General features: G+C 43.9%; 1 protein-coding gene across 1 annotated transcript in view; it reads right to left on the bottom strand.

The window, feature by feature from the left end:
- The window catches only part of slc35f1 (solute carrier family 35 member F1), a 69,215-nt gene that overhangs the window by 17,812 nt on the left and 24,050 nt on the right, over positions 1-27,353 (bottom strand). The window contains exons 2-3 of the mRNA XM_061243678.1: positions 17,176-17,351; positions 3,806-3,933 (exon numbers count right to left, since the gene is read on the bottom strand). Of these exons, the coding sequence (XP_061099662.1) occupies positions 3,806-3,933; positions 17,176-17,351 (304 nt within the window). The remainder of the gene's footprint in view (positions 1-3,805; positions 3,934-17,175; positions 17,352-27,353) is intronic.

Genomic DNA, 27,353 nt, shown 5'->3' with positions numbered 1-27,353 from the left:
TTTTACTGTTACGCACAGAGGAACCGTGAGGACACCAAGTGGGGGAGGGGTTTAAGTGTCGCAGACAGAGGAACCGTAAGGATGCCACGTGGGGGATGGGGGAGGGGTTTAGCTGTTGCACGCAGAGGAACAGTAAGGATGCCACATGGGGGAGGGGTTTAACTGTCGCACAGGGCGGACAATAATGATGCCATGTGGGGGATGAGGGGAGGGCTTTTACTGTCGCGCAGAGGGGACTCCTGGGGGATGGAAGGAGGGGTTTTACCGTCGCACAGAGACTCATCAGACCTCCATTTCCGGGCCTTGTTGGTGCCTAATGGCGGCCCTTAGCGAACCACCTGGGGTTCACCAAATGCACCGCGCAGAAAATGGGGTTTTTATCGACCCAAGGAAAAGCCTGGGAAGAGCCTCCCCGTGCGCCGATATTACACAAAAAAAACTAAGTGTTGAAGAAAAGATTTGGACTGCCTTTACTCCTGTCGCATTCACTTCAATAACGGATGTTCCCAAGATTCAGGAGAAAGAGGGTACTTCCCGGAGATGAAAGCGCAGCAAAGATGGGTTGATGGCTTGCAAAATCCATTCCCGTTGCCGTGATGAAGGAGAAACGTACTTGTACATTCGAACAGTGCTGTTTCTCAAGCTTCCACAGAAACATTACAGAAAGTAATGGCGAGAACACAGTCGCAGAAAAATCAAAAAGATATATATTTGCTGGTTTCTGCAAGTCTTTCCAAAAATAAAAAACTCAACTCCATAATCCTTCTCAAGGGTTTTTGTGAAAAATAAGCATTTTTACACAAACACTTTTATTTTGTTTTGCACATCAGTAATGCAACTCAGACAGCGGCAATTTAGCAGCCAGTGGTTCGGAGAAGGGAGACGAGGCCGGGAATGAAAATGTGGGTTATCGTGTTTTCTCAGGACTCTTTCTTGCAAAACAAATCTAAATGTAAATACACCTCTTTTTTTCCCCACATTGATTTATTCATTTCTCCCCAGAAGCTTGGCTAAATGGACGACATTCGGCTGTGAGTCGGATCTATGCGACGTCCTTTCATACTCTGAGCTAATGCAGGTACAACGTTTCAGCTCTCCTGCCCTCCCTCTGGCCGAAAACCTGGAGCTGTGCCAGGTGCCATGACCATTCATAACGACTAATCATCCTGGTTAAATGGGAAAATCTTTTCCAGTGCACTTTATGCACAGCTCTTCATACCCGGTTATTAATATTGATGAGCCATTATCTTGACTTGTTATAAGCTCATATTAAAGAAATGTTAAGAAGCGTTTTCCTGCTGAACATGTGTGGAAAAGGTAAAGAGAAAAGCCATTAAAGTTAAAAACGTACTCTCGCGCAGATTGCGACCGCATACTTTAATGTAACGGAGTGGAAGCGGGTCGATAATATTTATACCTCATCTTAATTTAACTCACTGCCTAACTACAACAAAGTGCTGAGCTTAAAGCACTTTTTAAACTTTTATGAAGCGTCAATATTCCTCTGACATGAGACTGAATGACCTTCTGAAATTATTCTTCATTTCACATTTTTAATGAGTTATTTACACACAGAATGGCGCACACAAACACACAGGTGCTGAAAAACAGAGCAATTACTAAACAAAATGAGAGTCGCAGACCCCAGGTTTCTCCTTTGCTTGTGTTTAATACCAACGGTTCGGCAAGATGTGCCTTCGTCGGGGTGATTTCTGGTGAAAACGTATAATTCTTTCATAGGACATTTTTAATTAGTTCCAGAACAATCAAAATCATTTTTCGAAAACACACATATCAGGAACCAGGGGAAACAAATACTGATATTAGCCTATTCTATTGCATTTAGACCATATTATCCTGGGACAGTGTCAATTCCAGTGGTACTTGGTATTAGCTATCCAGAGAGCACGTTTCTTCCACAATAGCTCCATTCCATTTCCATTCTAACCAAGGCAACTGTGTCGGTGGGGCAGCCAATCAGAATGAATCTGTAAATACACACTGTATCAGACCTCCAGCTCTTGTGTTTAGATATGACAGACTTTACATCAAATGGTAATTTTAGTGCTCATCTGTTTATAAGTGTTTACGATAAACAGTAAGCATGCACCCTTATCCTGTAGTTTATGGGCACTTTAAATTGAAGATAAAGGCTCTGGGTCTTTAAAAAAAACAGATATGCAGGATTTTTAGCTTCTTTGTTCCATGCCATATTATCCTATGGTAGCTGCATCACAACCCAAACGGTTAGCTGATGTCATCAGCAGTCTGTCCGATGACCAGGCTCTGATAACTCGCCAGAGCCCTGGGGTCAGCAAAACCTAGTGAGCTGAAGCCGGTAAAAACCTAACCGGACCCCTATGGTTTCCGCTCCAATCAGACCGAGGTAGCCGAGCGAGCCGTGCCAAGGCAAACGGACATAAAGCAACGTGGCGCAATTGGCCGGGATCAGCTCTCATTGCTCCTCTGAAGTACCCTGTCACGGACTCCCGTGCTTGAAGCAACGCCTCCGAAATCTCGGGTGACACCAGACGACGAGAGACGCGTCTGACCGAGACGGGCTCTGACATTCCATCTGTTACCTGCCGCGAGGAGCTACGGCAGCTGGCGGAGCAGCAGTTTGGGGTTTCTTTTCCAACGGTATTCCTGTGTGTATCCGTACACAAAACGCCTACGCCTACATTCTCTGAGTCAGTGCGCCTCCACCGCAGCTGTCCAGGAGAATTCCAACTATCAGAAGGCCTGTTGATGAAGGTCTGTGTAGTATTACGTATTGTTTGAGCGGCATTTGTATGAGAGCGTGTTGTTTTTTTTTTTTTGCTGAAGGCTGTCGCTTCAGGGCTGTTTCCGGTCTGTGAACGGAATGGCAGGGCTTTGTGTAACTTAGCCTTGAGGTCAACATGGATACTGACTAACCTGCTATGTGTGTTCATCACTAGTGCCCAGCTGGTCTGAAAGAAACAAGTTCAGAGACGTATTCAACATGTCCCTGGCTGTCGTATAGTGTGGATATTTATTTAAGTAGTATTATGTCGTCCTTTGTGTGTCTCACAATGAGCTCAGTGCTACAAACATGATTACCTAACCGGTCTCACAGTAATAGGGGTCGTGAGCGAGCCCTTCGGACATGAAAGGCGTTCGTAGCGTTCGTCAGCAGTCCTGGCCAGACTCGGGCCTGGGGGAGCCAGAGGTGATTCATCACTGGGCCCGAAATGCCAGACTACTGCCCGTCTCCTCAAATCTCAGAGGCCAGAAGGTCCGCGGAATTGATTTCAATTCCCCGCCGTGCACCGGGGGGTCTGAGAACCGGCAGATTCGGGCCAGATTAGGAAAATAAAGAGAGGAAAATCAATCGGCCTCTCCACACAAGTCTCAGATAATCATTTATGTCTCCTCCCTCAGCCAAACAAATGCTTTTAGGACAGCTCCGAGCAAGGCCATCGGAGTAATGTGCTGAAAAGGACACGGGCATGATTGAAATTTCTATTTATGTGGCTCTCCCGCATTAGCATTCACTGCGTGACTATCTATCAAAACTCATCATGCAAAACACATCGATGATCTGGTGCACAGACCAGGGTAATGACGGTGATAACTATAGAGCGAATACCTGATGGGAACCTAATGGAACCCAAAGGGTTTGGCTTAGGCCGGCTTAAACATTAGCTGTGAACTCTGAAATCGCCAGACAGACGCACACAAACACATACAAGCACACTACATTTGGCAGACACTCTTATCCAGAGCGATGTACAATAAAGTGCAACTCATAACCAGGGGCGCACACACACACACTTTGACTCACCTGCACACTGGTCAGTGTGGTGTACTGGTATGCTTTGATTACCAGGTAGTTTGCTTCTATATCTATCAATCCCAGGATCATGTACTTCCACCATCTTCTCTTCAATATTGCCAGAAGATTCTCCTCTCCTGTTTGAGAGACAGCAGGCATAGATATAACTCTCACTTTTGGATGTCCTTCCTTTCCGTTCTGCACCCTAATGCAGTAGCACAGAAAATAAAGCATTGTCTATAAAACGTTCAGAGGAAATGCGAGAGATATAGTGTGTACCTAAAGTGCCAGGTAGTATCCCCCTCCTCACCACATTGATTATCAATTCAAGGTGAAGTTGTGAGGAAGCAAAAAGCTGGAGAAGGTTAATAAATGTTTTTAAAGTTAATGAAAAGGTTATACATATAGCACACTCCTGAAACTACCATGTTCAGCACTACTAAACTGAGCAACAGGAAGGGATGGGCAACTGTCAGACAAGTGATTAACGGGCCAGCTACAGCACTGGCAGAGTTACTCTGCTCACTGTGTGAGACGGGAGAAACTGTCCAAAATTTTCAACACTTTACAGATTTTGCCTCTTTAGGAGAGTGGCTGAGTGGAAGCCACTTCTGAGATAGGCAAACATGAAGTTCTGCTATGTCAACATTAAGTTTGCCAGATTGAGTTGGGACCTTCTGGAAGAAGATTTTGTGGTCTGATGAGACTAAAATTATCTCTTTGGCCTGAAAGCAAAGTGCTATGATTGGAACAATAGAAACACAATCCATCACCGGGGCAACACTATCCCTGTCCTCAAGCCTGGTGGTGCAACATCATGCCTTGTGGTTGCTTTTCAGCAGAAGACTGTCGCCATCAAGGACAAGATCGATGGAGGCAAATTTATTTTGAGTTGAACCTGCTTCAGTCTACAAGAGATTTGCTCTTAGGGCAAAGTTTCATTTTCCAAAAGGGACAATGGCCCCAAAAGCAACACTGCTTTGAAACAGGTGGTAGCTGGTTGGCTAGTTCAGACCAGCACCATACTCTACCTGCTCAAACTATGTTTTGGTAGCTGGTAATTTGAAGATGGTCATACCTGGATTTTACACCAAGGAATGACAAGAAGGTCATTAGGGCCCAGCCAAAGGCAAGATTTAAATCCCATTGACAGTCTGCGTTATGTCATGAAAATGGCTGTCCACTGATGCTGACCATCTCGCTAGATTTGGACCAAATTTACATGAAGGAATGAGCAAAAACTCTAAAATCAAAATGTGCAAAGCTCAAGGAGACCTGAGAAGACTCATAAATTTAAATGCTTTAATATTTCAGGGGAGGGAAACCTTTCTGAAGGCACTGTAATATTGCTGTACATGAATTTGCATGTTCACATCTGGCCACGAATGTGAATTGTACTAAACTGCACCATAAATGAATGTCTTGTGAACACGATTCATTGTGCTCAGCTTGTGTGGGTGGTTGATAATCTTCTAAGATTATGAGCTTCTTTTTGAGTACAATTTTTTATATTCTCACAAACAGAATATATTAGGCTTGGATCTTTGGGGATTTTCAAATGATCATTGCACCATGGATCTGTTAGTGAATTCAAATACAGAGAACAGTCCGATGTATATGAGGTTTTTTTCCACACCATTCCCTCTAAACTCTAGAGGCATGAGAAATCCCAGATCAGCAGTTTCTGAGATACTCAAACCACCCTGTCTGACACCAACAAAGTCAATTACAGTGGATCATATTTCTTCCCCATTCTGATGTTTGGTTTGAACAACAACAGAATTTCTTGCCCATGTCTGAATCCACATGACTGGCTGATTAGATCCTTGCATTAATGAGCTTGTGTATAGGTATACATAATAAAGTGGTCACTGAGTGTATATACCATCAAAACATTTATACTATAAATCAAATTTATTTCAAAGTGACTAGCTGGCCAGTTGCACAATGTATCAGATACAAAACCTGTTCTGCCCAAACTAATTTATTAAATTCAACGTAATTACTTTGGCTGCCTCTCATCTAAACTTGCAACAAATAACAGCAGGTGGTACACATTATTAATGTTGCATATCCTCTTGGCCCTTGCTCCTTTCTGTCTTGTTCTAATCAGCTTGAGAGGAAGGTTAATGCACACCTCTCTCTGAAAATTAAGTTTCACAAGTATTATAATAGAGGGGCTTATTTCTGCTCCAATTATCTGAGCTTTTCAAAGGATCTTCAGAGATCTGCAGAGCTGTGCAGCAAAATTAAAATGTAGAAGTTGTCTGGCACTTGTGTAGCACTCTTAAAGGGGCAGGTTTCTGTGTCACTCTTAAAGAGGCAGATTATTGTAGCACTCTTAAAGGGGCAGATTCTTGTAGCACTCTTAAAGGGGCAGATTCTTGTAGCACTCTTAAAGGAGAAGTTTCCTGTAGCACTCTTAAAGCAGCAGATTCTTGTATCACTCTTAAAGGAGCAGTTTCCTGTAGCGCTCTTAAAGGGGCAGATTCTTGTAGCACTCTTAAAGGAGCAGTTTCCTGTAGCACTCTTAAAGGGGCAGATTCTTGTAGCACTCTTAAAGGGGCAGTTTCCTGTAGTGACGAGTTGGCGGGGCAGATTCCTGTAGCACTCTTAAAGGGGCCAATTCATGTATCACTCTTAAAGAGGCAGATTCCTGTAGCACTCTTAAAGGGGCCGATTCATGTATCACTCTTAAAGAGGCAGATTCGTCTATCACTTTTAAATGAGCAGTTTCCTGTAGCACACTTAAACAGTCAGATTCATTTTTGTCCAATAAGGGACCAACATTTTTGAATTCTGTATCCATTTAAAAATATCACATATTTATATTGTACATTCATGGTGCTCAACTTTGGTGCATCAGTGGTTCCAATAATTTTTACATAGCTCTATAATGCTCCTGCAAGGCTCACATTGCATCTCAATACGAAGAGCAATTTAGTATGGTGGAAGTAATTAACATGACAAAAACCAAGAAAACCATTTCTGTGTAACTCCCCACAGTCTGTGAAAAAAAAATGTGTTTATAAGCTTGGAAGCTCAAAACACAGCTTTTTGTTTGTTTCCCCCATGTAGAATTTCATAATTCTTCAAGCTGAGAAACGGAAAAATCATAGATAATATTTCCTTCCTCAATATAAGACATTTTGCGGTACGTTTAGCGACAAAAACACAGCTCAAAACTGCATAGCACTTGAAAGATGGACAATCGCTCTCGCTGGGAATAAATAATTGGTTTCAACAACAAAAAAAACCCCACAGAGCAACCTGATGTGCGATGCAATTTACAAGTAGCAGGGGGGGGGGAAGCCAGACTTAATTATTCACTGAGCACACTTCAGACAGAGGACAAGGATTGTAAAATCTACAGCCATTTCATTAAACGGAGACGGGCTGGACTAACGGCTCTATTTTTTATGAGAACTGTTATACTGCATTATAATTCTATCTGACAAACTGGCATTACACTTGTCAGCTAGGGTGTAGCTAGGGACACACGGGACAGGCAGTACGTTTGCACTCAGGGCAGGACACGATTGAAATTGGGACAGCAAACAGGAAAAAGGGGCAGGGACAAGAATTTTCAAAAATAGGACTTTATAGCATAAGACATTATGAAACAAAACACATTGTGAAATTAGGATGTGTATGATCTGGGTGTTACTGAGTTTCCTGTTTGGAATTACTGGCTGGTTTTTTTACGAGAACACAACTGGTCCTGGCAAAATACAGGCACTCGATCTACCAGAGCAGGGTTGCCCAAACCTGTTCTTGGAGATCTACCATCCTGTAAGTTTTCACTGTAAACCTAATTTGGCACACCCTATTCTTCTACTATTCTTAGCAGCTGAACGAGATCTCTAGCTGTTGAATGAGGTGTGCCTTAGGGATGGAGTGAAAACCTACAGGACAGTAGATCTCCAGGAATAGGGATGGGCAGCCCTGTACCAGAGGAACTGCCTTTTGGATTGCGCAGTTAAGTATATCATGTCTACTGAATCCTCCTTCCCCATATGATACTATGTCCAGTTATGTTTTGCCTCAACAGAACATCTGATCTCATTCAACACTGGCATGGTCACTGGTGACCATAGAGCAAGTCAATGCACAGGAACATAGCTTAATTTGAACATGCCCTGGTGGCTCCTTCTGGATGTTGTATTTCTACTTTTCTGTTATATTTTTACACATACAGCCAATGAACTGTGATATGTTTAATTGGTCTGTATATCCTGAAGAGATTTTTCATTAAATGGTAAAAGGCTCCCTGCCAAGGCAATTTTGATATATTTAATTAACAGATTAACAACATTTTTCTTTAAAAGAGTTCATTTGTCACAGACTATTAGGTACTGAAAAATAATCATTTCCGTTTGAATTATGGACACAACTAGCAGATGTTTTGAAGGAAATCATCTCTCATTAAAAAATACTTACCCAACGACACACGTTTGAACCTCTCTGCTACACTACAAATAATGATGGCTTCCAAGGAGTTTGACAAGGAAATGAAAGCTTCACAGTCCAATATACAGTAACTGCCATTTCGGGACATGAAACAACGCACCTATAAATCACAAAGGCATTAATTGGCTCTCAATTGCTAGAGCAACAGTGAGTCACCACACCCCCGCCTCCTAAGGAGACATTATTATGGGTAGATATATCACTACCCATATCCCAGCAAATATCATCCTGAAAAGGCCTGATAATCATCCTTGCCCTGACTTGTTGCAACCAACACTATAAGAAGATCCTGTTATTCAATCAAAATGTGCATTTAACTTGGACTTACAAGTAGATGCAAGCATGACACGTTTTGTGCAAGGACCCAGTTTGGTGAATTTGTGTGAGTGATCAAATGGTGTATGTGAAAAGAAAATCTTGCTTTGAATTGTTAGTCTTAGTTAAGGTCAACTTTCAACTGAATCCTAGCCAATGTATGCAATTAAACAGTAAAACAAATGCAGAAGTACTTCAGTTTGTGATAAGATAGCACTTCTGTAAGCTTATCACACTTTAGATTACAACACAGATACACTACAGAGTACCTAGTCCTGTGAATGGAACCTGGTAGCAGGTTAACCAGTTCAGACCTGCTCCATACTCAACATGGTTTGACCAGCTCAAGCTGAAACAGCTGATAGCTGGTAATTTCAAGATGGTCATAGCCGGATTTTAGAGATGGGTTGTTTCTTCTCCCTCCTCCTTCCTTCTTTTTTTAGACCAAGGTTTCTCAGGTTTGCCCACAATTGACGCTGCAACACCAGCATGGAAATACAGCCACGAGAGAGAAAAAAAATCCTGAGGTTCAAAAAGAGCCTGAGCATGTTAACTAGGTGGATGACCTCTCTAACTGCCTGTCATAGTTATGAAACTGCAGATGCGGCTGTTGGTCCTGGCACGAGTAATTTCAGCTCACAACCTGGGTAAAGAATGTGACATTTTAACAAGGCTAAGCAGCATAAAATGTAGCACCTATTAATAAGACAGGAATAGGTGGAACAATAGCCTATTTTTTCTTAGGCCGAGTGCAAATGGCAGTTACTGTAGCACAGCTCCCCTGACACCCATCTGAGATTCCATGTACCGACAATTAGTCGTGCTGCAAGAATAGACTCCTCAAGTTTCAACATTTTATCTGACGCAAGGCTTTTCCAGATCCATAAGTGACTCGGTGCAATCACCCATCAGTCAGGAAATTATAGTTCAGAGGACAGGTACAAAAAAGCCATTTTGTTCATGAGACTTTAGTTACTTGCTGTCAAGAATGTAAATTTGCAGCTACTATATACGGCCGTTATTCTCAATGTGTCGTTTTGACATATTTGTCCCATTGAAATATATTCTTGTGAAAATATTATACTAATACATTAAATGTCATACTGTATATTGTACACACACACACACACACACCACAACCGTATGTTTCTAGCTGTTTCCCCTTATGAAATGCTACAGGAAGGTGACACAGGAGGAAGATGACTGAATTAAAGCAGAATAAATGAGTGGGACAACCTGTACTGTAGGTAAAGTGAAGGTGAAATGGATGGCAGGTTGACGATGTGTTAGCAGAGAAGAGACCGGCTGTGGGAAAAGGCAGGAGACAAACACGGCATCCATCCTAACACGTCTAATCAAGAACTCTACCCTGAAGTGGTGGCCAGGGACCGGGCTAGTAGGAATAATGTTTCTACGGGAACCTTTATCAGATCTACCGTGGCAGGCAGGGTTATCTCTCCCGCTAATTAAGAACCTTCCCCATCCTTTTTAATTTGGCAGACGAGTTATTGCTTTAGGGCCGGGGCTTTTATCGGAAAGGAAGTTTAACCGGGAGAAGAAAAAACAAAAAAAACTAAAGAGCACGTCGCGTGGAAATCAACATCGATTTGGGGCCTGTTCGCTCTGAAACTTCCATGTCGTCCAAGGTTAAGGAGTTTTTGTCGAAAAGCGTGAAAGCCGGTGATTTATCGTCCCGGGAAGTCTCGGGTGCCGCGAAAGCACTAGGATTCTCGGGCCGCTGGAAAGCTCGACCTGCCCACAACATCGTTTCAAACACTGGAGCCCCACTTAATCAACACTCTGCTCGGTGCCAGGTAGGTAAACACACTCAATCACTGTTCAAACACATGCGGGTATATAAAACACTCACATAACCCACGGCGGGTCAGTGCCAGAGGCTGTTTTCTGGCCTGGGCTGTATAGTCAAGCCTCCCTCTGCTGGCTAACAGGGACCCTGACCGCAAATACAGTCTCCTTCCCTGCTGTAAAACCCAGCTTGAAATTGGCAGCTACGAGCTGTTTCAAAACATAGCTTGAGCTGGTCAAACCATGTTGAGTGTGGACCTGGTCTGAACTGCTCAACAAGCTACCGGCTGTTTCAAAACCTAGCTTGAGCTGTTTTTTTCAGCATGGATAGCATTCCCCACCGCATCATACCACATATTTGTAGCAAGGGAATTTTGGCAGCACTAAAGACTGGAGGCACATGGTACAATATATATATATATTCGGTGCTTCACCTGAAATGCATTAGACAAAACAAAGCTGTAGAAACAGACATACAGAATGTATTAGTCACTCTGGATAAAAGCCAAATGCATAAATAATGAGAGGATTATCACAGCTGCTCACCCACTTCAAGCAATTATGTATTACCTTGTATTGATAGTGCAAAGACACCAGGGAAAATGCGTTTTAGTGCTCTGGCAGGCTATTATGAGAAGATTTCTGAAACCTCCGCAACGCTGAGAGCAATTTGTCTCAATGGACAGCGTTATTCGGACAGCGACGACAGAGTGCTTTAAGATAATGCTAAACAGGACTCCGGAAGAAAAGTGCGAGATTGAAAAAAACGAACAAAAGCTTTCTGAGCACAGCCCCTATTTCGGTCCATTTTATCACACAATCACTTTTCCCCCAAAGTGCGTTTTGCTAACATGCAGTCTGGAGGAGTCTGTCAGCAGGTCCGGCAAACTGCACTTCACGCAATCCTCCATGAATCCCCACCTGGCATTCTCAGGGCCCGTGCAGGACAATGAGGTCGGCACGCAGCTCGTTATTCATATTAAGCCCGTCCATTTTGAAAAGGTTTATTATCGCTCCGGAGCCACTCTCCGCTGCGGCCGGGGCCACCTTCTGTACACAGAAGAGACGAGGGAGTCTGAGCGCAGTTTATGTCTCCCCGTCGGTGCTGCATTATTGATTACCCGCCTGCAGGACTCGATTCTCGACTGTGGACAAGTGGACGCCGGTCAGTGTGCGGTGTTTCTACACCGTCGCGGCCACCAGAGGAGGAAGAGAGAAAAAAAAACCTCAGGCACAACAGAGAACCGAAATAATAAGCCGAGGTCAATAGACCTGACTGTCCTGGGCCTGCTTTTAGAAAGTAATAAAAAATAAAAAAAAAGCTTTCAGAAGCAATCACGGACAAAGGCATTGACCTTACAATGTACCCGCAGCTCTAGAGAGAGGATACGGAAAAGATAATAAAGAGAAGAGACTTGTGTGTGGCAGTTCCTCTGCAGAACGAACAGGAACTGGCTGCAGTGGGACCTCTCAAACTGGCAGGACCGCAGCGTTCAGACACATTTGAGTTCAGTCAAAAAGGTCAAAATGAATAGTGCTGAAATGCACTGCATCCAATAAAAATGAGGGGAAAAAGTTCAGTTCAGTTCAGTTCAATTCAGTTCTTTACAAGAAGATGATATAACAGTGTATTGTGTGCTGGTGCATTTAATTGAGTGCCCAGTTTTACCTTGTTTTGGGCATATATGCTGTATTAGAAGTGTACTTAGTTGGACAAGACAGCATCTGTGAAATTAGTCAAAGGGGGGATAATTATAGAGGTTGTCAGTGGGTAATTGTTGACTTGAAACTGACTCACTCAACTGCATTGCACAATTACTTTAAGGATCTTAATGCTCCGACCCATTGAAAAATATTTTGAACACATAATTTCTGCGCAATCTTAGCATACTATTTGAGGGAGATAACAGCAACAACATTATTGTTATTCAGCTATTCAATACATGTTGACAAAACTGCAAACACATTTCAGCAAAGTCAATTCTGGTCTCCAAGGAAGCAGGTCCAAACAGGATAAATACTCTGACAAATCACTCATAAGAAATTAATTCACAAGCACTTGGAAGAGCCTTCCGTACAGGTGTAATAAACATCAATATGCTTTATGTGAAAAAGTATATTAGTGCCACATGTTTCGCAATTACAAAAGAGGCTTGCTTGCAATCTCTTCTCTTCTGACAGGCGTCTTATCCCTTTTCCAGATCTGTCTTGTAAGATATATTTTAATCTCAAAGACATCTTGCTTACAGAAATAAATGATGCAGACACCGCTGGCAACTAAGAGACAGGTAAATCAGCCTCGATGGGCATGAAAAGGAACATAATCAGCACCCCAAGAGCATGCTGGGTACAACAAAATAACCTGGAGACATTGCTTGAGTTGCCTAGGCTATGCTATTAGCTGACCATAACAGGGAGTCAACAGTGGTGAGACATAATTGGCTTCTTCCTGACAGGACAAGGTGATTTAAGTTGGCCAGGAACTTTGAGTACAGTGTTAGCCCCTTCGGAAGGCCCAGTGCACCAGTTCTTTTGTCAGGGAGATATGTGACAATCATCTGTTGTTAGCTCTCCTGTAGCACTGTGTGGCTTGCGATGTGGAAGAGAAGTCTGCTTTTGACACTGAGTGCTTCAGAGGAAGGAACACACTTCTGCCGCAAAGCTCTCTTTCTACGTGGGCGTTTGTTGTACACCAGGGACTCGAGAGGCACAACTGGGGGAGACTGTTAAAAAAAGCGAAGCAGCAGACTGCCTCACAAGGTCTCACTCAGCACAGATGGGTCCCGGTAACAGAAACAGACACGGCATCGCTTCGCATGTTTTACGTTCACCACTGTTTCCAGACTTCAGCGACTGTGACCATTACCACGGTCTGTCCAACTCCTGTTGGAACTGTTCCACCTGGCAGATTCGGCCCCCATCCACACACACACACACACACACACACACACCCCGTATAGGCTCTGACAGATTGGTCAAAAGAATGCTGGCAACAAGTTCCTCTTGTCTTTGATTTCCCAGACAATGCTGGAGCTGAGGCGGCCATATGCCGGGAGCGGTTGTTGTGTCAGAGGACAGACGGCCTGCCAGCTTCTGAGAAGCAGATGGGGCGGTTTGATAGAGGCCACGTTCATGCCGTTTCCCTCCGCGTACTCTGCACGCTAGAGCAGACGACCCCCGTGGGAGAGCGTTTTCAGCACCGTGCCGATCGAGCGACCGCGCCATTCAGCGCACACCCCTGCGCTGGGTGCTTTCGCCTCCGCGTAACCATCAAAACTGGTCACGATCCAGAACCTTCTGCGCAGGACGGCTCACAGCATGATCCAAAATGCAGCATTCAAACATTTCACTTGTTTTTTTGTCTGTTTTTTATTGTATACCAATTATTTTAGCCATGCCAAAATGCTCTCTAAATATCTGCAGTTATCATCCCCCATTGCTGTTCAATCCTATTATTCAGTAAATGCTGTCGTATAACTCACTTAATAATTTGAGGCAGGACACTGGTATGCTGCCTGAAACATTCCCATCAGCCTTTTGAATAAAATCAGGAGTAATTAATAACTTGGAATATTGGATTTTTTGTGCAGTTCTCCAAGATGCCTCAGGGTCCCCCTGACACTATTCCAGCGACCCCAATTCAGTACTGCCAGAGTTTAAACGAAATCCGAGCTGGACGAGGGGGTTAAAGACACCCCACAGAGAATTGGGAAGAACCTGGAAAGCCGTGACTTAATTTCACAGTTTAATTAAGGCAATCGGGGCAAAGAGAAGGGATCCATTCAATTCCTATTGAATCAATGGCTTGATTTGCTAATAGATAACACAACATTTTTACAAAACCAATTAAAAGTAATAGTAGTGTGTTCCCAGGTTTAAATGCCTATATGTAAGAAAATAAAGAATACACAAATTGCTTATGCCCATTTAAATGCCCAATTGCTTTTCCTGCAGAATGTAATGAAACCAAAAAGAAATGTGAGCCAGAGAGCAAATAACAGAGTCCCTTCTCGGACACTTGGTTCTGGGCTGGTACAGCTTGATTAAGGTCCGCCTGACAGTCCAGGACTCCGAACAATCCATCATCGTTTAATTTGCACACGTCCGTGCTCACCACAGCTCCAGAGCAACAAGCTTTAGACACGGCGAGCGGAACAAGAGGAGCGTTTTTGGCGAACACAACACTGTCTGAGACCGAACAGCTTGCTTCGAAATAACGAGCTCACTTCCCTGCTAACATCACCAGCTTGCATTTTAGCAACAAAAAAAACTGTCTTGTCTGTGTTTTTTAAAACATATACCAAAATATATAGGTCAGCCACAAAATGACACATTGAGTTAACAAATATATAACACCTATTCCTAAATGTAATCTAAACACTGGTGTATCGCTGAAGAATGTTTATCATTGCAAGAAAAAAAAGCTGGATAATATCAATGTTTTTGTACAAAGACATGCACAGAACAAATGCACATGAACATGTAGCATGACGATATACATATTCTAAACAGCTGAGATTCACCCTTAATTCATAATCAGCTCATAAAACACTCTATATTTACAACTGAAAAATAAATAAAACATTATTGTGGAAGCTGTTTAGGAATTCTCAGACACAGTTAGCATAATCTCAGAAAGCACAGCTCAACAAAAACACAAAGCTTCCATCACTTTAAAAATGATTAATTTACCATGGAGCATATTGACTGCATGAATAAAAAATATCTGTTATGTAACTTGTAACTTACGCAACTTCCCATTACAGAAGTGGTTACTTGTCATTGCCAATAATCTGTTGTTGGATAGGCTGGCACCAAAAGATTAATGACCATAATTATCCATTGACTAGGCGCAGGAACCAGTAAACGGGAGAAAAGGTTGGCTATTGTCATGATTGGTACATGACTCGTCCAGTACTTTTTGATACTTTTAGCAAAAGTAACAGCCATCTTCAAGAGGAGAGGTGCAAGGACATCAGGCACTTGTGAGGACTGATTACCGACAGACCGCACCAGGCCCTTGAGGGCCCCCACAGGCCAGTCAAGAATAGCCCTCTTTCCCAGAAACTCTCAGAAAGACCTGTCAGATGAGACAGGTTTCACGTTTGTGTCGTGCGAAACTTCGGTTTGAAGCAGCCGACAGCCACGTTTATAAACTGCAGGTTCTTATTTTTGACTTGTGTCTGCCGCAGCGTTGTCTCTGGAGGTTCATGTTTGAAGTCAGCGATGTAGCTGAGGGAAAGTACGGAAGAGCATGCTCTGTGTCCTCCCCTCCCCTTTCCCTCATTCCCACGACTGAACACCGTGGCTTTAAGATGACGGAGCCCTTATGGAACTGGAGTATATTGTGAAATATACTGAAATAAATATATTGTCTATATATCCCAACACTTCATAATATATTGGCAAATATACCAATGATTGCCACTTTACTATGCAGCAATGCATTGCATATTAATTTATCATATTTTCCACATATGTCCACATATTTATAACATTTGTATTCCATTTCCATAAGGGAATCACCCATCAGACAACCTCTTATGAGATCGGAAAGACTCTTCCTGTGGAGTCAGCTATTCAGTTCCTCAAAAGAGTACAGTCCACTCCACTTCACTAAACTGTGTAATATTTCCTCCACCCAACACTGGCCAGGATCATTCAGCTAAAGTAATCTTACAGCTACTCACCTACACTGCGCAGAGAGACTCATCCATCATGCTCACTGGATCTCTTTATTTTACACTTCAACACTGTATGTAGTTTGTCCATTTTTGACTTTGTTTACTGTATCCTTTCTCTTAGGGAATAATGCAATACATTCCAAAACTTTCCTCATTGTAACCTGATGTTCGCTCTAGACATTCTTCTTTGATACCGGAACAAATTGACCAAATGCCCAGCCAATAGTTTAAACTCACCCCATGCCAATGCACTCCATCAGTGCTGAGGAGTGCAGACCAGCATGCATGCTTCTACATGTGAGGAGTACATGTCACACGCAGCTGGTGACTACAGACTGCAGGTGTCTGATTGGCTGAAGGATTCGCTTCTGTGTGATGAAATCAGGTAAACCCTGCTGACCAAGATCTTCCCTCCCTAGGTGACACAATGGCAACCGTTCTTTGTCCCATGAGAATCCCAGAAACAGCTGTCAAGGGTATGGTCGGGACTTGGGATTAATTTCCGGACCGTGGGGCTTGTCATGATATCAAGGACTGGAGCTTTAGCAGGATACACCACCCGGGAGCCAGATTTTAAAAAGCTGCATGCTTTGTCATCTCCACAAGGTCAGTCGTAGACCCAGAAAATACCATTGGCTCATTAATTTGGCTTCCTCAATCCCCCTTGTACGATCAATCATCATTATAAGGTAAAGGTATGTGAACATTCAAATTTATTGAAGGACTTCCATTCAAGTGTACCAAAGTAGCATTTTTGAGGCAACTGAAACTCATTCAGGACAGATGGCATCAGTACTTTATTGTATAATATGAAACAGTCAGCCAAAATCCAGTATGCCATCGGTCTTTTATTGTATAATATAAAACAGTCACCTAAAACCCAGAAACTCACTAGTTTGTACTGCGTAAATATTTCAGAAGCAGTGCATTTGTACACCAGCTGCCGTTTGGGGCTAGAAGCGTACTATATATTTCATATTCTTCCACTGGGGAGGGAGAGAACACAAAACGTTAGATATATTTCATACACTGGGTTGAGAGGGTGCTTGCTGGCAGCCCTGAGGCTATAACTCCCAGCCTGGCCTTTGTGAATAGTGTTCCTACCTTGTCTCACTGCTAGCGTGGTGGTGTAGACAAGGAACAGCAGGATGTAGTTGAGAAAGCTCTGAAAGACGGGGGTGTTGGCGTGGAAATCGTCTGCCAGGTACTTGCTCGTCAGGCCGATTCCGCAGATGAGCAGCGACAGGACCTGCCCCAAGGCGAGAGTGAGGAGCAGCTCCCTACGGAGAAGGAGAGTGACAGAGGAACAGTTAAAATGTGGCACAGCTTTATCAGGGAAACGGCCCTGGGACAGCCGCGCCATTACAGCACAGTTGCAGTGCAGTCGTTAGCAGTAAACCGGACAAAAATGATCTTCTATAGCTGTGTTCCCTGGTGTAAAATCCAGCTATGACCAGCTTGAACCGGCCAGCTACCATCTGTTTCAAAACATAACTTGAGCTGGTCAAACCATGTTGAGTATGGAGCTGGTCTGAACTGGTCAACCAGCTACCAGCTGTTTCAAACTTACCTTGAGCTGCTTTTTTCAGCAGGGTTGTAATGGACTTCCATTTTTTCTCTAATTTCATGGTCAGTTATGGTACAGACAGGAAGTCTATCACAGTGTGACTACAGCACAAATACAGCAAATCATTATCACAGAGATAAAGTATACAGCACAGGGAGTCATTTCCTGTGGGCTTCATTGAGTATGTCGGTTTCCTCCCGCAACGAACGACATGTATGCCAGGTTAGGTATACTCCTGCCATGGCCCTTGACCAAGGCACAGGCCTCAGAACTGGAGTTGGTCCCTGGAGTTGTTGCCCACTGCTCCTAAGTCAATAGGATGGGTCAAATGCAGAGTTGAATAAAGTATACCTTATATTATCTCAGTTAGTGGGTTCCTTTGCATGAGAGAACCCAACGGTTGGAATAGATCAGACAGAAGAGCAGATGTCGGGGTGTCTCGGTGGCGCAGCCTGTAGAGCACTCACCGCATGCTCATTGCGAGCTGCGACGTCGGTGGTTCGAATCCGACCGTCCGACATTTGTCGCATGTCTTCCCCTCTCTCTCGCTCCCATTCTTCCTGTCTCTCTATACTATATACTGTCCAATAAAGCTGAAAAAGGCCTAAAAAATATCTAAAAATAAATAAATAAAAGAAGAGCAGATGTCCCTTTCCCTCGCACGTACACAACCTGAGCTCCTGAACTCTTCAAAAGCTCTCACAATCAGTCACTGTCCTGCACAAACTCTCTGTCTGAAAACCATTTATATCTGGAAAGCTTGTGATGAATACCATCCTCCACGCATTGTGATAAGCTGCCTGACTTCTCTCCATTCTTCCACAGGTGGTGAGGGGGCGATACGGCTTCCTGCTGCCGCTGTCTGGGCTTCCTGTCTGAGATCCTGTGCGCGGGTCGGCAGGGACTGGCCGGAGAACTCCCTCCAGCCCCCCGATGCGGTTGATCGCGGGAGAGTCTGACTCGTGGTGTCTGCCGGGGCGCGAGGGGCGAAGGTGTTGTCAGATTCATCGGGGAAGGAAATGAGGTGGGAATGCAAGGAGGCGAATGAGCTGTCATACTGCACAGTGATGAGAAGCCAGGACCAGGCCTCTCTGCTCAGTGTGCATACCAACCAGAGCCCTCAAAGACTCTTTAAACCAGTACATACAATATACATGAATGGGAATATGGGCAGTCACAACTGCATATGTCACATACACATAGACAGTGCCTCGTCTGTGTGGCCCCAAATTCCACACAACCACAGAGCTCACAAAATAAATATACTGATACCTGCACACATACACACAAACATTCACACACACATAAAATACTGCAAGGCAACAGTATACATGCACAAATACGTTATATTTCATTACTAACATTTTTCTCTTATCCAGAGCGACTTATGAAAACACAAATGCAATGATCAGGGATCAAAGTGCAGTAAGTTCCTACAGGGGGGAAGAATAGGCCCAAGAGAGACTGTGCAAGTGCAAGAGTGGTAGACTCAATTCAAAACTAACCTATGAAACATTAAATTAAGTTGCAATATGCTTCTCAAAACCACAAATTACTGGCACACCCCCTGCTTTCGTGTATAAGATGCACTGTGCATTTTTTGTTTCTCACACATGTACACATTTGCACGCGCACATAAAACACAGCCAAATGGCTGAGGTAATCTCATACGAGCATAAACAAACTGTAATTACTCACATATTTCAATTAAAATCCCATTAACCAATGCCACGCAAAAACCAACTGTCTGAAGTGCTGTTACTGCATACTCTCTCCATGGCACAAATGCACAATACGCTACGGAACTGAACCTCATAATGATGTCAAGTGGTCAAAAGACAGGATATGAAGGAGTGCTTTGTAACCTCAAACTTCTAAATGATTAAACCCTCTCTGTGGAGATAAGCCATGCATAAACAGCAGGAGTAGAAGGACGACCTATTTTTGTTTCCAAGCAGACAGACCATTAGAACGAGAAAGAAATCTTTGGTTGTGACCTCCACCCTTCCCACACACGCAAGACGAAAGTACAAATTTATTCAGTCCATGTAATTTAATAAGAAATTTCTTGAGAAATATTTCTGAAATTTACACCTCTCATTTGTACATACCAGACATTACATTTAGATTTGACCAGTAAACTATAGAGTAAATAGCTCTGTAAACTATAGCTATTGAAATTAATCACTTCAAACAATACAAATGAATAAAGATATTGGGGGTTTTTTGCCAAGAAATATAACGCAGTACATAAAATGCATATGAACTTCCTGTTCTTGCCTGGCATTAATTGAAGTGAAATTACTTTTCAGGGTCATTATTGCCACTGCAAATTATAAGTGATGGGTAAGACCATGATAACAGCATTATCAGATAATAGAGCTGATTCCCTGTAGTTTAGGCGCTTTCTATCCATTGCAGTCTCTTCACAAGATGGAGAAGCTGTTTTAATTACGAACCGTAACTGTTAGCGTCCCAGTCTCTAGCAGCAAGCAGTGTCTGTAATTACCAGAACCATATTATCTTCCACACCAATAAAGTGGCACCAATAATCACCCTGGTAAACACATATTTCACAGCCCTAATTATAATCCAGCCCCTATACAGCCATACAATTAGGCTTCAAATAGACTTGTACAAAGATCGTCTGTCTGATTATGGTCCCCCTTCAGTAATAGCATATACAAACCAAACCTAACAGAAATGTGCTGAAAACACAAGGCAATTTGATCTTGTTTGTGTTTCCTGTTGTGTTTCCACATTGGCATTGATCCTGTTTTCCTTATTTGAGCTGCACATTAAAGGCCAAACAACCAGAAGGATTTATTTGATACTGTAAAGCATTCTACTGCACATAAGCCATCAGACACCCTTATTTGCATGCCATTAGCTAAACTAATGCAGATTTCAGCAAAGTAACGTCTTGTTTGTTTTTAATCTGTGAATGCACAGATACGTATTAGTGTCCAAATGAAAATTTCAGTTCAGACAGGAATCATATGGGGCAGCCTGTGGCCTAGTAGCTAACACACATGACTGGGGCCCAAAAGGGTGGTGGTTCAAACCCCAGCGTAGCCACGATGAGATCCATGCAGCTGTTGGGTCCTTGAGCAAGGCCCTTAACCATATATTGCTTGATAAGTGTCTAAGTAAATAACAAATTATACTATATATATATTATATGATCCTCCATAACAGCATCTACAGTATGTGGAGTAATGTATGAACTAAGTTACAATTACAGTATAGTACTTTATGAGTGGGCAGGAGTGCTCAAACACTCGAACAGACCATAGAGAATGAACAATGAGACACTGAAAACCCTGCTAGATTGCTTGAAGCATGCCCAGCAGGTGCTTGGCACACTATAATGCCTAACAGATGAAATATTGATTTTAATAGAGCTATCCGTGCAGATAACAATTCACTGTTTAATGAGGATGTGAAGCTAGTATGCATCTGAATATCACACGGCGCATTTTTAAAAATCCACAGCGAATTACAGAATACACGGGCCGGGTTTGAAGATGGAGGAATATCCGAGAGCGTGAGACCACAGCGGCACATTCATTCCACGTTCTACTCCTTGAGCGTGACATCTCCGCGCACGAACAGAAAAGAGCATCATAAATCACATTTCTGAAGAAGAAGAATGAAAAAGAACAGCAACAGTGGTGCGACGTCGGGGAGAAGCATTCGCAATACACAGACGGCGCACGGCAATCTCCGCGTGTAATGGAAACATCCCGGTGCGCAATTAGGCCCAGCGATGGTTTGTAGGGATGAGACAGCGTATCACTGCATTGGCTCACACAGGCTCTCACTGATGTGACCCTGATCTCTCCGCCCCCTCTCCTCTCTTGCACAACAAATGCTCAGAATGCCTATCACTAACGCACGCACATTTATACAGTATCAGAGGTCAAGATATGGTAAATTGAGAAGCCCAAAGCTGTTATGCGCCATATTCTACGTGTACATATATTCATGAGCTGGTATAACAAGACTGAGAGACTCGGAAAATTTGCATTTAGATGGAAACTAATCTTTGCATGCTTTCCTCTTAGGAAACTATACTTATGATGTAATGTATGATCATTTTTCTTTTGGCGCTCATACATATTGCTTCAACAAAAAGGATCCATTTAAAGGTTTAGAGGACGTCGTATAAAAAGGTCGACATCTAAGTTAAATCTAAGCCTCGCACAAGGGAAGGCCATTCGCAAAAAATCCCCGTTTCAACAACAGCTCTTTCACACCCCGATTCCACCTCCATATCCCACACACACCACAGCAGCCGTCACCCCTAGAGGTCATTTGGACTGGGTTAAAACGGAGTCGCATTCCATTACAGTCAAACAGCGACCCACAAACTGTACAGGAAGTTACTTGACTTTAATAATAATCTAATTAATCGGACTCAAACTCTGAGCTCTGCTAATTTCAACCAAGGATCAACCCACCGGCCCATCCATCCCGCAGTTTCTAGTACAAAGCAGTTCTGGCGTGCGACAACACCGCGACTCTTGCAGCTGTCATGAATGAGGTATCACATCAGGTGGGTAAGGGGAAGATTCCAGAACAGAGCACTGGGGCTCATAATCCAAAGGCATTAGCGATCATGCTACGCCTACGTACACATCCGTACGCACCATTCCAGCACAGTCAAAATCAAGAGCGTTGCACATGAATGGCCTTACTTAATTAGAACACATTACTCAGAGTTAAGGGGAAAGTGCACCTCTGAGAGATCGAGAGGTATGAGGCTTTCACCGCCGCACGTTGCAGATTCTCTTTGTTTCGCTCGATTTCCACGGGAGATTTCCGCCTCTCGTCGCGAACGCCCGGGGCAGTAAACCCCCCCCCTCGGCACCCCCGCCGTGTTATTAACAGCTTCTCCGGTGGGTTTGTCACTCCCCGCGCCTGGGGACGGCGCAGAGAGGAAACTCTTCAAGGGCACGCACGCCGGCAGGATGAAGGACAACAGGGAGTCAGAGCAGGTGATTGGTGGGAAACATGGGCAGGGTTGGGCTTCACAACTCTGAATAAAGGGGGTTGTAGTTCTAAATTTGGGTTTCGTATTTTCCTGGAGATTTTCTATTCTAAATAATGGGAGGGAAGCACTTTGTTTATAGGAGACCCCAGCCCTGCTGTAAAACCAAACTATGCCAGCTTGAATGTCAAAAACATAACTTGAGCTGGTCAAACAATGTCAAGCTGGGAGCCGGTCTGAACTGATCAACCAGCAACCAGCTAAACTGTTTTCTCAGCAGTGAGCTTCTCAGAAAAATCCAAAAGCGGTATTTACAAGTGCTTCTTAATGGAAAAATGACAAAGGAAATCGATCATGCCCTTTTGTAGACAGAAAATAAATGCAAACAACCACGTAAAATTATTTATTCAATGGTAAACTGAAATTTAACAGGCAAATGAAAACCACAGTCACAAAGTTCAACATCAGACATGCCTATCTATTTTGCAACAAAGAATCACCTAGCTGTTGGAAGACCTGATATTATTCCACACAGTGAGCGAGTGCCTGTGCATTGCAGTTAGACTGCCACCCATACACTTTATTCTTCTATCATAGCTGTTTGTACTGGTCTCTTGAAGCCAGAAAACTGTGCAGAGATGATGCAAGATCAAACATGGAAGATTTGTAATTTCAAAATTCCTGCTGTTTTTTTTTTTTTTTTTTTTTTTGTTTGGGGTGGGGGTGAGGGGGGGGGGGTTGTTCAACTTTTTTTATTTTTATGCCTTTACTCCCTTGTCTGGAATGCCCAGTCAGAAGAGCTCAAACAGGCTCTCTCTCCAGAGCACACGTCAGGCCAGTCATGCGTATGCAGACATGAGCTGTGGACATTTCACGTGCAGCCTAACAGCCTAACAGGCTGACTCATAGGCGCCCGGTCAACAGAGGGAGGTCACTGGTGTGGGATGAAAGGCTGCCATCCTGACCGAATGAAGCCCTACCATCCCAGGGCGAGGCTTCAGCCAATAATGTACCACCTGTGCGGACGGACATAGTCAGATCATTGGTCACCAACCCTGTTCCTGGAGATCTGCCGTCCCGTTGGTTTTCATTGTAACCCAAATTTGGCACACCTAATTAGACTAATTAGCAGCTCTACAGGATCTTTAGCTGTTGAATGAGATGTGTTTTGCTGAGGTTAGAGTGAAAACCAACAGGACAGTAGATCTCCCTCACCCAAGTACGTAGTGGGATACTACCACCTTACCCTTACCTTAATGGGTTTATTGATATTGTGTAATTGTACAAATACATTCCAACATAAAATAACATAGGTACATTCCATTATCTAAAGTGAGATAATTAATAAATGCCATCCATAGCTATTAACAACTGTTTTTCTCTTTTTTTTGGGCTGAGTCCTGCAGTCCTGAGGGTTAATTAACTTTTGGAAGCAGCAAGAAGTAAGAAAGAGATAAGAGTCGATTTTGCTTAACATTCTTGATCTTTAATACCTAACCTAAGGGAAAATAAATTAGATTCTGTCTGAAATGTAATTGGAATTCTTTTCAATGTTTTATGTTATCATCACTGACCTTTCCATAAAACCATGAATCACAAACAGGGAACATTGAACCACATATTCACAAATTACCAAAACGGAAGGACAAATGTCAGGCCTTCCTACGTATTTCTTACAAGGCATACGTTTTTTTTTCTTCTCGTATTTCCAAAGAAATGTTTTGAATGTCATTATGTGTCAGAAACTTAATAAGATCTGAGGAGAACTGAAAGCAGATTTTCAGAATTGACCTTGAACAGTCCACTTGAGTTCTCATGGAGCCACGTACTGTAACCACATCAGCTTAACCCAGGTATCCAGGAGAGACAATGACCCCCTTGCTTTAAAACAGGAATCTTCACAGGCAAAATGTTGAGAAGAAATGAACATTTTTAAATGATTTCCCCCGTAATTGGATTCCCACGCCTTCTGTCCGGTCTCGAATAAGCCTACAAATCTTCATTACTGTGCTAGATGATGGTGCTTGAGATGGGGGGGGGGGGGTTTCTAGGGGAGAGCTGAGGCTAAGGACAGAATGTTTACAAGGATTGATTTTCTTCATTCAGATCGTATGGCCTCTTCTCTTCGGGGGGCTCGACGGGCCCGTCCGTGAGCACAATCAAACAGCATTTTCCCCCAAATTACTCCAGTCCGAATCGATAGAAATCAGCGGGACGACCTACAAAAGACCCCCTCCCCACCAGCCACCCACCCACCCTGTCTTTCAGAAGTAAATATACATCAAGGGCTAATTTCATTCACATTTCAGGCTGAAAGAGAGTGATTCCTCCCCTGCAGACACGCCGAGCTTGACTCCAGCTACATAAAGAGAGCTGCCAGGAACAGGGTTTGAGACGGCCAGTCCACCATTTCAACCTCATCCCTGCTACCTCAGTGAATATCGCCGGCTGCATTTTAATCACTTTTGGCCTTGACATGCTCTCATAATTTAGCCTGATTTTGTCATGCGATTTGGTGATTTGTTTCCTACGGTCCTAATATGTCCGGGCGACATGTCTGCAGCAGACGGGCGAGGTGCGGTGACTGGAATCCGCAATGAGTCGGACGTGCGCCCGAGACAGTTAAGCGAGGAGCAGCGGACCTTGGCTGCTTGTTCCCGCTCACACACGCTCGCATTAAACATTGATGCCTCCCCACACCAGCAAACACCACCCCCCCCCCCCCCCCCCCCCCCTCCTCCCGCCACTGAGCAGTGTCCTCCTCAAGAGTGTCTACATTTCAGCCACGGGCAAGAGACTTCGCAGTAAAATACATGTGGAAAAATGAAAAATGCAACTGGGGGCATATAAACAATGGCTTCATGGGTCTCTTGCTATGAAAGCCCACTGGCCTACTTGTGTGTGGGCTTCACAGACAAATCTCTCGGAGCAACAACAGGCTCGGTGGACATGCATAATGAATGGATAAATGGCATAGAAAACATATCATATTACTGAAACTGCACCCCCCTTCCCTTCGGTGGTCTCTAGCAGTCTCCTAGCCCTGCGTGCTCCTGCAGGCAGATACATCATTGCGCCAAGCCCCAATAAGCCATCTGTTCAGCTTTGGGGAGCAACGTAGCAGCCCTTCCAGTATCCCAGGACACAGTGGGATACCCAGCAGGAGAAGGGATTATTTAAACAGATAATGACTCCAATAAACAAGGGCCTGATTGTGTTGGTGACCCCTGCCTCAGTGTCCTGGTTCCCGGCCGATTTTGGTGGAGGTGTTCGGGTTGAGACAGTTCAAGCTCCTGCTTCCCTGGCTATACCTCAACTGACCAGACGGGGCAGCCACGCTAACCAGCGCAGCCCTGCTGAGAAACAGCAGCTCAGTGTGATAACCACACTAACCAGCGCAGCCCTGCTGAGAAACAGCAGCTCAGTGTGATAACCACGCTAACCAGCGCAGCCCTGCTGAGAAACAGCAGCTCAGTGTGATAACCACGCTAACCAGCGCAGCCCTGCTGAGAAACAGCAGCTCAATGTGATAACCACACTAACCAGCGCAGCCCTGCTGAGAAACAGCAGCTCAGTGTGATAACCACGCTAACCAGCGCAGCCCTGCTGAGAAACAGCAGCTCAATGTGATAACCACGCTAACCAGCGCAGCCCTGCTGAGAAACAGCAGCTCAGTGTGATAACCACGCTAACCAGCACAGCCCTGCTGAGAAACAGCAGCTCAATGTGATAACCACGCTAACCAGTGCAGCACTGCTGAGAAACAGCAGCTCAGTGTGATAACCACGCGAACCAGAGCAGCCCTGCTGAGAAACAGCAGCTCAATGTGATAACCACGCTAACCAGCGCAGCCCTGCTGAGAAACAGCAGCGCAGTGTGATAACCACACTAACCAGTGCAGCCCTGCTGAGAAACAGCAGCTCAGTGTGATAACCACGCTAACCAGCGTAGCCCAGCTCAAGCTAATTACAGCTCAGTATGATAACCACGCTAACCAGCGCAGCCCTGCTCAAGCTAACAACAGCTCAGTGTGATAACCACACTAACCAGCGCAGCCCTGCTGAGAAACAAAACAGCTCAAGCTAGGTTTTGAAACAGCTGGTAGCTGGTAATTTCAAGCTGGTCGTAGCTGGATGTTACAGCAGGGAGTGCAACTAGCACTCCGGCCAATCAAAACAGGGTAGAACAAATGCTTTTAATTTCATACAATAATATACTGACCCTGTCTGCCTTCGAAATGCAAACAACAGCTTTAAAGCACAATTAAATCAGTATGATTTATGGATCGAATAAACTTTACTAGCTTTACTGTTTAATGTTTTGAGCACACATAAAATGAAAGAATCTGAATTTATGATCTATCATTACTGCTCCTCGCGCCACTGAACGGGAGGATTAACTGTAAATGAGTGACTATATGCCGCACCCTCCCCCAAAACTCTCAAATAAAGCTTCACACACAATGAGCTTGCTTGAGAGATAAGTCATAGAGAATTATTCAGTTCATGATAAGGATTTACATCTTTAAACACAAAATTTCTTCAACTACAAAATGAGGTCCGACATTGGCTCATTGTGGGGTCTCCCATCTCTATTCCTGATCAAGCTTTTGGCCACATGTTGGAAAATACACTCCTCATTTGCCAAATTTGTTGGGGATTAAGAGACCACAAATTGAATTCAGCAAGAAGAAAGGATTTTAATCCAGGCACCCTGTGACGC

This window comes from Conger conger, chromosome 5, assembly GCF_963514075.1.
Source record: "Conger conger chromosome 5, fConCon1.1, whole genome shotgun sequence".
Taxonomy (NCBI): domain Eukaryota; kingdom Metazoa; phylum Chordata; class Actinopteri; order Anguilliformes; family Congridae; genus Conger; species Conger conger.
Note: the sequence above shows the minus strand (reverse complement) of the source record. Positions and strands in the feature narration are given on the sequence as shown.